Source organism: Chaetodon auriga, chromosome 10 (assembly GCF_051107435.1).
Source record: "Chaetodon auriga isolate fChaAug3 chromosome 10, fChaAug3.hap1, whole genome shotgun sequence".
Lineage (NCBI taxonomy): Eukaryota > Metazoa > Chordata > Actinopteri > Chaetodontiformes > Chaetodontidae > Chaetodon > Chaetodon auriga.
In genome coordinates this window covers 15,542,111-15,552,287 of record NC_135083.1, presented here as the reverse complement: position 1 = coordinate 15,552,287, position 10,177 = coordinate 15,542,111, and the positions used below count along the sequence as shown (strand labels likewise).

Sequence of the window (10,177 nt, the reverse complement as noted above, 5' to 3'; positions counted from 1 at the left end):
GCACATTTCTTTGCAGCTCCTGCAGCAGTCCTGAAACCTCATCTGGAGACAAAGGGAGTGAGATGCTGAGAAGACTGGGGGAGACGGGGGGACAAATGGAGTGAATGAGAGGAGGAAGAAAGTGACATTGCAATGAGAATGGAGACTGACGAGGACATGGCAGTAAGCGGGAGAGCCAACGCTGGAGTCAGAATGTGACAGACAGGCAGAGGAGGAGGAGGAGAGCAGAGAGGAAGGGAGGGGGAAGGGGGGGCATGGGAGAGATGCAAGTTGAGTCAAAGCCCCAGAGCTCCCCTGATTTCTCTGTGAAAGACACAGTGCTGAAAAGATAGATAGCGTGTGCCCTCTCTGCCAAGGCATGCCCAAGACAATGACATCATCATCATCATCATCATCAAAACTAGCAAGGACACGAGGCGAGAGCCCCAGACTCGCGCTTGGATCTTTTATTCATTATTATTCACTCACTTATTCATCATTTTCCTTGCGCCTCCTCACTTTGCACTGACACTGATCATGGAGTCTTCATACTTAAAAATCATCTGAAAATAAAACAGCACTCTTGCTTCTACATACAGTCAGACAGCCACTTTACACAGTGATCATGAATCGTCTTCATACATCAATAAAAATATGTACTCTTACTTTTACACACATATACAGCTATATGTGGACACTTTGGTGCATAGCACAGGAAAAAAGAATAATCACAGGTTTAGGTTTAACAGGAGGCTACGGGTACAGAACAGGAGGCGGGGTTTTGATCCCCTTCATACTGTATGTGCTGTGTAGAGTTGATATACTGTAGCTCTGCTCTGAGCAGTGGCGTCACTGCTGGCGCTCCTTATCTGCGAGTCTCTTTGCTTTCCTCTCGAGGTAACGCACTTTGCCCTCCTCGAAACGTCTCTGCTCCTCCTCTCCGTCCATCTGATGGAAACAGAAGAAAATACAGAGCAATTGGTTTCAGACACGTTCATCTTTTACACATATTATGAGGCAGAATGTTTGCCCTGCTGTTATTATATTAACTGTGGACTTGAAGCTCTGATCTAATCTACCAGTCTGCACTATTGTAATTGCTATTCATCATCTTATCTCCATTATCTACAATAACTACGCAGTAGACTGCATTTAGGTAAAGTTGGACGAAACCACATGAGGTGATTTATAAGACATTTTCAGTACACGGACCGCATGTGGATGTTTAGTGGATTATTCCTATGATTTTTCGGTGACTGCTAGACTTTGATCAAACACTTGCAGATTTCCATGAAAGTGGATGTGGATATTGACAGCCCCCAGCTGAATAAATAAAATATTTTCAGCTGTACCGCTGCACTGTACTGTAGCACCATCATCTACCGCCATAACAGGGTGTTACAGACTCTATCAGTTTTAGCACACCCCGTACAAAATATATTGGTATCACACCCAGGAATTCTGGGAAGCCCCCCTGGATTTGCAGGTGCCGTCAATCCCTTTTTCACTTCTGTTTTCATTCGGAGAAGCACCTTCAAGCCTGTGAAGAACAAATCTTCTCTTTCTCTTTCACTTAGCTCACTTGGGCTGCAGAGTTGTGGGAGGATGCACTTGCTAGCCTGCACAGTTTAATTAGACCGCCTGGCAACCTCGTGACTTAAACAACAATACCACCACCAGTGACAGTGTCAACTCTTTCTTTCATGGTGCTGCCCGCTCTCCCACTCCCTCATCTGCACGCTGTTGCGAGGGAGCAGAGGAGGGCTGTCGGTACTGGCTGTGTTTTTGGATGTAACAACTAGCTTTAATGTCGTGTTCAGATTGAGGCTCTTTGCTTTGCACACACCAGGTGGTTGGTAGAGTCAAGAGCACCTGCCACTCAGAAGCAATGCCGACAAAAGTTTATGGAGAGAGCAGGGTGGTAACAGATATGGCAAAACATCATGCCAGGGACAAGCCCAGGGGTCACGGCTCAACTGTGATGAGAAGATTAAAATAGTGACGTTGAGCTACAAACACTGCAGCGGTGGGAATATCTTCTCTGTGGAGTAGGTCCAGGAGCATACAGCTGTAGTATTAGTGTGTTTGTTGTATGCTGGTTATATAACAGTCAACATACTGCTCAGTCAATTTTGCTTTTGCCATTCAACTGAAAGTAATGGATAATTCCAGTTCATTGACTTTCATAAGAGAGAGAGAGAGAGAGAGAGAGAGAGAGAGAGAGAGAGAGAGAGAGAGAGAGCAGCATTTTCAGACATTTTAAACAGAAGTGTTGCTCAGACAGTGGCATAAAAGTTGGTGTAAATTGTAACAATTCACCATGTTTTTCCTACTTTAATGCACAGAAAGCAAATAATTTATTTTGGAGTGATTACCAACCTGTGGCCATGTGGGAAGGCAGACAGCTACACAAACAAAGCCTCTATTTTTAGAACATATTTTGAGTTGTCTGATAATCCACTGTCTTTATCTATTCATAGAGTGTGGTCATTAGACAGGCATATTAGGTGATTAGTTGAAATTTCCAACTGGACTGAAAGCAGTGGAATGCGCAGGGAGCTGGTCATTACAGTGTTGTTAAAATAAGCCAGGACAAGGTGATTTGGGAGCCAAACAGAGGTTTATTAATCATCCTGCTTTAACACGGCTACTGGGCAGACCAAAGACATCCATCATTTAACACAGAACACTGGTTTGAAATGATTTCATTACAAGCCTAAACAGCTCAGAGGGACTGCAGCCATGCAACCAGAGCAAAATAAAACTAAAACGCTAAGATGGTGAGACTGCTTTTGACTAGTAAAACCAGTGAAAATTCACAATTATCATTAACCAATTTTTACTCTTGTGTCTTTCTGCCATCACCAAAGACAAACAGTTACTTGATACAAGGTGTTAACGTGATCATAAGTGAGCAAAATGTTCTAGAGACAGCTATAGGTTTGTATGAACATCCCTGCACATACTGTACTAAATACAGTGGTGGCAGCTATTTTGAGCTTCATGGTATATTTATTAACAGTATCTTCAGGCTATTTATACCTTTTAGTCTCATTGTTTCTCTCCTTCAAACTCCTCATATTCCTCATTTCTCCCTCCCTCACCCTGCTCTCTCCCTGAGGACTTGATCATTATTTAATTACACTTTCAGAATCATAGCGAGCATCAGCCTTAGATTGTTTAGTGAACGCGCCAATTAGAAGGAACTGTACGACGACTGCTAATGAATGACAGAAAGACTGTTGATAACATTATGAGATATAACCTGCTAAAGGCAAAGGAAACAGATGAGTCTGGCAGGAGAAGAATGTGAGACTTACTGTGTAGGTGAAGGACAGGTTGATGTAGACATTGACTGCTGGAGTTAGTAGTCCGTTACAATTTCTATGCTATTTATGTGCAATTTCTGCTTTGCTATGATTGGCTCAAAATGCATTTTCACTCCCCATGAACCAGTTTCCAAGAGGTCTTCTAAATGATGCTTTAAACAAAATCCAAAGTAAATGTCTTTTTCAAATAACAGTTAACATTGCTTAGCTTTTAAAATGGCTTCTTCACTCTTTGACAGTAGGAGACGATGTTCCAAGTAAACCGTAACATCAGAGCTATCACATCTACAAAGCCTTAATACTGGTGTTTCTACTTTTTTGTCCATGTGTAAGTCTGTGCACATTACTTGTCCTGCTTATACTTTGTGTGCATTGCTGCTTGGTTGTGATGCATGCCTATGTTTATGCTCATGCAGATCATGCGGGATTGGCGTCCCCAAGTAATTGGTATTCTCACAGTGGCTCCAGTCTAATAACTATGATTATGCAGGCTCATCAGCTACAACTAGTGACTCTGACACAGAACCCCACAAAAAGATCATGCTTGTACAACTGACATTAAGACAACAGATACCATGTTTCGATTCACAAACCTTATCTGAGGCATGCTGTATCATGAGGGCAGTTTGCAGGAGTCTGCAGTTAATCCACGCATACACCAGGATACAGTAGTAGATAACAACACTGAAAGACGTAGTTACTGTATCATATGATAATGACAGCAGAGTTTCTGAGTGCATGTTCATCTTTATATTAATGATTATATATTTGAACAAAGGAACATGCACCGTGCATGTACAACATTTCATTGCGATCAAAGTGACTGTGTGTGCAACAGTTAATACTTGTCCCACGTTGTGTGAAACACAAGTGCTCGTCTTTGAACGAGACTTAAGTCGCAGTCTGCAGCCATGATAGCAGCTCTGTGAGGCTGTGCTCAGGTGCAATGGTGCTTTGAATAAATGCTAATATCACCATGCTGTCAAAAACAATGCTAAAATAGTGATGCTAATGTTTTCCATGTTTACCATATTAGCTCAGCATGCATGCAAACATTTGCTAATCAGCAGTAAACAAGCTGAGGTTGATGGAAAAGTTATTAGCTAGTATTTAGTCATAAACCAAAGCACTGGTGAAATTAAAAATCTGAAGTGATAATGGCAAAATGAAAAGCTAAGGGATCACCAAAGTCAGACGTTTGGACTAAATTTCACATCAATCCATCCGATAGTTGTGGAGATGTTTGCATCCCTACGTATAAATGGTCATCTGCAATAGATTACACAAGAACACATTATTTATTTGAAAGTCGTCCACTGGGAACCAAGACAAAGTCAGGCCTCAAAGCCTTGGTTGATCAATGCAAACAGCCAAGAAAAACAGCTGTTTCACCTGCCGCGCTGGTCGTCCATTAGGTGGACAGCTGAATGGAGTGCGACAAACCAAATGGTGTAAACCTGGAACAGGGACAAGGCTAGTAAAAGGGACTGCTGGGACAAAGCCAGCAAAATGCCAGAGGGGTTCATTTGTGTTGGCACAAGCTGTTATTAGAGAGGGAAGAGGGCATCAGTGGCACTGATGTGATCCAAGTGCCAATGTCTCAAAAGTAGCACTAAGATGTAAGCAAGTGGCTCAAGAAAAATAACAGCCATCTGGACTGACATAAGGCTGGATACTAACCTATATGTTAGTGTGTGACAGAGAGAGAGAGAGAAGGAGAGACTAAGACACAAAGGATGACAATTTAGACAATGCTGAAAGGTTTTTCATTTGTAGACATAAAACAAATCCTGTTAAATAAAGGATGCTGTCCATGGATCCGTCTGTTCAGTCATGATGAATATTCTGTGCTGTCAGTTTGTTCTGTCTGTCTTCAGCCTGTAAAGCAATCATCCCAAATTCTTCAATAATCTGAGCATCATCGCAGTTTCAGCAACAGCAGCGTTGCATAAGCGATAACATGATGCACAAAGCTTCGAGCGATTTTCAAATCCTAACGTCGATTTTCAGAAATGAATGGAGCCCAATCACAACCTGAGAAAACTTATTCAACAATGTAAACACTGCTTTTGTATACTTTGGGAAATGTAGAAAGAAAGAAACATTTGCATGGCTAAAACAGAACTTTTAAGAAAAGCGAGACAGACATGGTTTTCAGAGTGTTTTGTTCTGCTGAAAGGCTTCAAAGTAATAGAGAAGAAAATCTGAGGAACTCAGACCTGATCCATTCCACTGAACTTCGTCTTAATCCTGGCCAGCTCTGTGCGCGTGTCTGTTGGCCCACCTGTGATTAAACGTTTCCTGCCTCCTCCCCTGCACTGCTGAGGGTCAGTGTAGAATATGTAGGATATTAAAAACAAGACTAAAAACACCAAAAATGGTTGAACGGTGCAGTGCTTGCTCTATGAATGTGTGTCATTGACACTCTCACAACATTTTTTATTTAGAGTGGGCTATGGATACAGAGCATAATAGGCTTCAATGCATATTAATGAGCAAGGCATAATGAAAATCTAAAATTCCTAATAAAGCTTCGTACGGATTCGTGGAGTGAGGCATGATGAGAACAAATGTCAGCATGCTCTCAGTGCCGTGCTTCGGATTACCACAGAGTCAGAAATATCTGCGACTCTGGCACGAGCGTGCCCGTTAACCCATTGCTGATTATCTTGAATGGGAGGCATCTAAAAATAAATGTGCATCACTTCATGTGGACTACAGGAGGTTGCCATGACAACCGGGCTTGTTTTTGTGTCACGGGAGGCCAGCTGAGTCTCTGCCAGAGGGAGGGAGGGAGGGGGGGAGGGAGGGACGAAGAAAAGAGGGTAAAGGAGGGATGGAGTGAGAGATGAAACAAGGAGCAAGAAGGGAGAGAAATAAAGAGAAAGCAGGATGTAAGAAGGACCAAACCTACTGCAGGTTCGCCAGCACTGAATTCAGTCATTCACTGTGTATTGACGTCTTTGAATTGATTGCTGAATGTGCACACAGGGTTGAGCAGCAACCACCTTTTCATTCATACCGTAACATGCATCCACACTTGGGCTCTTCCCAGTGTAACCTCAGTGCAACCACATCCTTCCACCACCAGCTGGTGTTCAGTATGCACTGGCCACCGGCTGAGGATTCAAAGTGCTGACCCTCTGGTAACAAGCCAGTTTTTCTAACCTTCAGGCAACTGCTACCCCATTCAAATCATCAGAAATACAACAAAGACATAAGCTGCTCAGAGGTGCTTCTTCAAAGGTGTTTTCGATGATTCCTATTCTGGCCCAGTGAGCACATACATTATTTCAGCATTTTCAAGGATACTGCTGCAGAGAGGCGAGGCATCCCCCCAATATCCTCCCTTCTGCTCATGCTGTCCTCTTTCCCTACTTCAGCATTAGTGACAGCCCATCTACAACCCCTCTGCGCACACACACACACACACACACACACACACACACACACAGAGTCCCTAACCCCCTGCTGAGCTAAAACAGGAAAATCTAAAAATAGTAAACGCAGCGGGCTCACTCAAGAGAAAGCAAAGATGAGAGAATGAGGGGAAAAGCACCTGCAGTCATAAATAGCAGAAGATGTCCTTTCGATCAGGCTATTTATAGAACACAACTGAAGCAAAATCTGCCACAATGTCATGAAATTTTCATTGGTGAAGGTTGGAAATGGGGCTGTTTTATCTTTCAATTGAACAATTTGGCTCACATGAGCTTTATATAAAGGAGCCAGGGACAGACATGAAGCCTGTGCTGCACTGCTGCAGATTTGGAAGAAATGACAAACCCAAGAACACCTTCAGCACAGATGGAGAAAATGAGTCAACATCTGGGCTTCCATAAAGTTGGTGAAGATAAGATAACGCTTCATTGATGCCTCGTAGGGGAAATTAGGGTGTTCCAGGCAGCAGCAATAGTATCAGGAATATAAAAGGACGATTCAAATCCTCCTCAATAGAATAATGCCTGGGCAAAGAATAAACACCTGGAACAAATAGTAGAGAAACATACAGAGGATTGTTTGTTTCATAAATAGACATGAGGATTTTCAGTACAAGCAGATGAGGATGATATGAGGGAGATTGGTGGGATTTTTTGGCGGACAAGGTGGACAAGGAAGCAGGAAGGGCATGAAGTCACATTTATTTTTAGAAAGTCATACAACATGACTGAGCATGATGCTTTAAAGGAATAGTTTGGCACTAGGATTGATAGCACTCCTGTGTCTGTATGGTAAATATAAAGTTACAGCCAGCCGCCATCTTAGCAAAAAGACTGGAGGCAGCTAGCATGGCTCTGTCCAAAGACAGCAAAAGCAGAAAACCAGCAATTCTAAACTAACAATGGAGGGGGCTGAAAAAAGACAAGCTTAGGGGCTGAAAAATGAAGACGGAAGAGCCAAAAATTGCAGGTGCTTGAATGGTCATTTGAGGCTGGCTCCATAAGCAAGTTAGTCATAGATGTCCCCATAGGTTTCAGCAACCAGGCTTCATTCAGCCCGTCTGAGCTCCACCCACGCTCCACCTCTTTGCTCATGTTTGGATTAGCCAGAAGTTTGGTGGAGTCAGGCACTGTGAAACATGGCGCCAATCGGAGCCACTGCTACTGAGCGTCACAACAGCTCTTCAGAACCCTATGGATGACATCATGGAGACTACGTCCATGTTTTACAGTTCATGGTATCAGTCTTGTCATCTAACTCATGGCAAGAAGCAAAAGAGTATTTCTCAAAATGTCAAATGATTTCTTTAAAAAGACAAGGGAATACTCTAAAAATGAGGCACTGAAAGCACTAACACCGAAACGACACATCCGGGGTCTCTGTACATTTTTGTAGTCAGAGGGTGTAAACGTAGGCTCTGCCTCCAGTCTGTTCGCTGCACGCCAATCCTGTAGATGACGATCTATTGCGCATGTTTGTGGATACCAAAAGTGTAACACAAATATTACGCGCTCGTGGTTTCCACAACTGTCCAGGTATGCGGCTGTTTGGGAGTATATTCAGCATTAACACACTACATATGGCAGGCTAAATGCAGGTACATTACAGAGAACAAAGCCAAAAAGGCTGGTGCATCCCCTTAAGAATAAATGGTTGTTTGACAGGTAAACATTTACAACTTAGACTTCAAAAGCCATACAAGCTAGTAAGAAACATTTCGTGCAATCAGCTATGTTAACAGAGAGGAGGAAAGTCTTTGTTCTCTGGGGGATGATCTGTGGGGGAGTGTTGTCAGAGAAACAGTAAAGAACAGCATTTATTGTACTTCAATTGATATTGTAACGGAGATACCAGGATCCAAATGCAGCGCTGGCTGAACGGAGAAGTACGTGAGTCTCACAGATACTCTGGTCCAGAGGGGGCAAGGCGAAACTCATAGTCAGGGTCACAAACAGGGGTCTTTACCGGGGAACAGGGGAGCAGACGAGGTCAAAGGCAGGCTGGGCCAAAAACGGGGAATCTGTCCGAAAGTACACGCTGGAGAGTCTAAGAACAATCTGGCGAAAAGTGAGTGTGACGGAGCCACGTAAGTATGGCACAGGTAGTGATTAGTCTCAGGTGTGCGCTGGCTGAGCAGGTGTGCAGATGAGGGAGAGAGTGGCAGCAGATAAGGAGCTGGCTGATGTGACACATATATTTATAAAATGTCAGCATTGGTCACTCAGACCAATCACAACAGAGGTTGTCTCAGGACACTTTGCATATGGAGCACGTCTAGACCCAACAACTCCTCCATGAAACTCCAATTTGTCTGTGATCACAACAAGAACATGTAGAAATGTAATTTGATAGGACTGTTTAGAGTAAGGGATGGTGGTCGTGGCTGCAGGTAAACTTCAAGGCCAAAATGTTTCTCACGCTTGGCTCCACTCTGTATTATCTGGCTTACTAGGCTAATTAATGTCACCATTGCATTTCCATCCCTCACACTCCCACCTGTACTGTTCAGGTGTTAATTCGGCTGACGTGTTAAACCTTATTTCCATGTGATGATTCTCCTTTATACACTAAGGGACTGACATCTATGAATAGGTTTATTGCCATCAATAAGAGTTTGGATGGACACCCCCTCATTTGGGGGTCAATCACATCTCACGTTTAAGCCCTCAGTAAATAGTTATAAAGCCAGAAATAGCTATGATTGAGCCTCAGCCTGCTTCTCTCACCCATAGAAATAAACACAACTGCATTTGTGCTCAGTGATCTGTTCAAACATGTGCACATCCACACGGAAAGCCAACTCTCTCACACACAAACCAACACATGCATCAGAGCTTTATTTGTCTTCCTTTTACACACAAACACTTGGAGTCTGTCTATATTGCATCTCTGTCCACAATTTTCTCTCTTGTACTTGCATGCACACAAATTTCCTTGTTCCTTCCCTTGTTTATCTGACATGGCTACATCAGGGCCCTGGCAGCCCAAGTCCCATTTACAGTTCCATTTACAGTGTTGAGGGCGAATTATTAAAATCACTGCGAGATCTTTTTTTCAGCCTCTCTTTTCACAAAATTGAGGTGAACACAGAAATTACAATGACTCTAATCATCATTGCAATTCCCTACCATTAAAACAAAAGCCATGAGTGGCCTGCATGAGATGGAAAACCAGGTAATGAATGCATGGAGGGAGACGGACAATGGCCGGACCAAACACAGGCTTTGTGAAATGGAAATTGGGGGATTGACGGGCGCTTTTGAAAAGGCCGACCAGCAGAGACGCACATTCAATGCACATTTCTGTCTGGCAAGGGCAGAAGCAGAGACGTCTGTTTTCACACACACTTGTCACAGTGTTAAAGGCTGATGTTGCACCTTTAAGTGTGTGTGAGTGTTTATGGTAAGAGGGGTCACTGTAGTACTTGG

At 43.2% G+C, this 10,177-nt stretch overlaps 1 protein-coding gene across 2 annotated transcripts in view; it reads right to left on the bottom strand.

Moving 5' to 3' along the window:
* Nucleotides 1–431: 431 nt before the first annotated feature.
* acot7 (acyl-CoA thioesterase 7) overlaps nucleotides 432–10,177 on the bottom strand; it is a 51,840-nt gene continuing 42,094 nt past the window's right edge. For both annotated transcript variants that reach the window (XM_076742073.1, XM_076742072.1), the window contains exon 9: nucleotides 432–927. In XM_076742073.1, coding sequence (XP_076598188.1) covers nucleotides 829–927 — 99 coding nt within the window. In that variant the 3' untranslated portion in view covers nucleotides 432–828. The remainder of the gene's footprint in view (nucleotides 928–10,177) is intronic.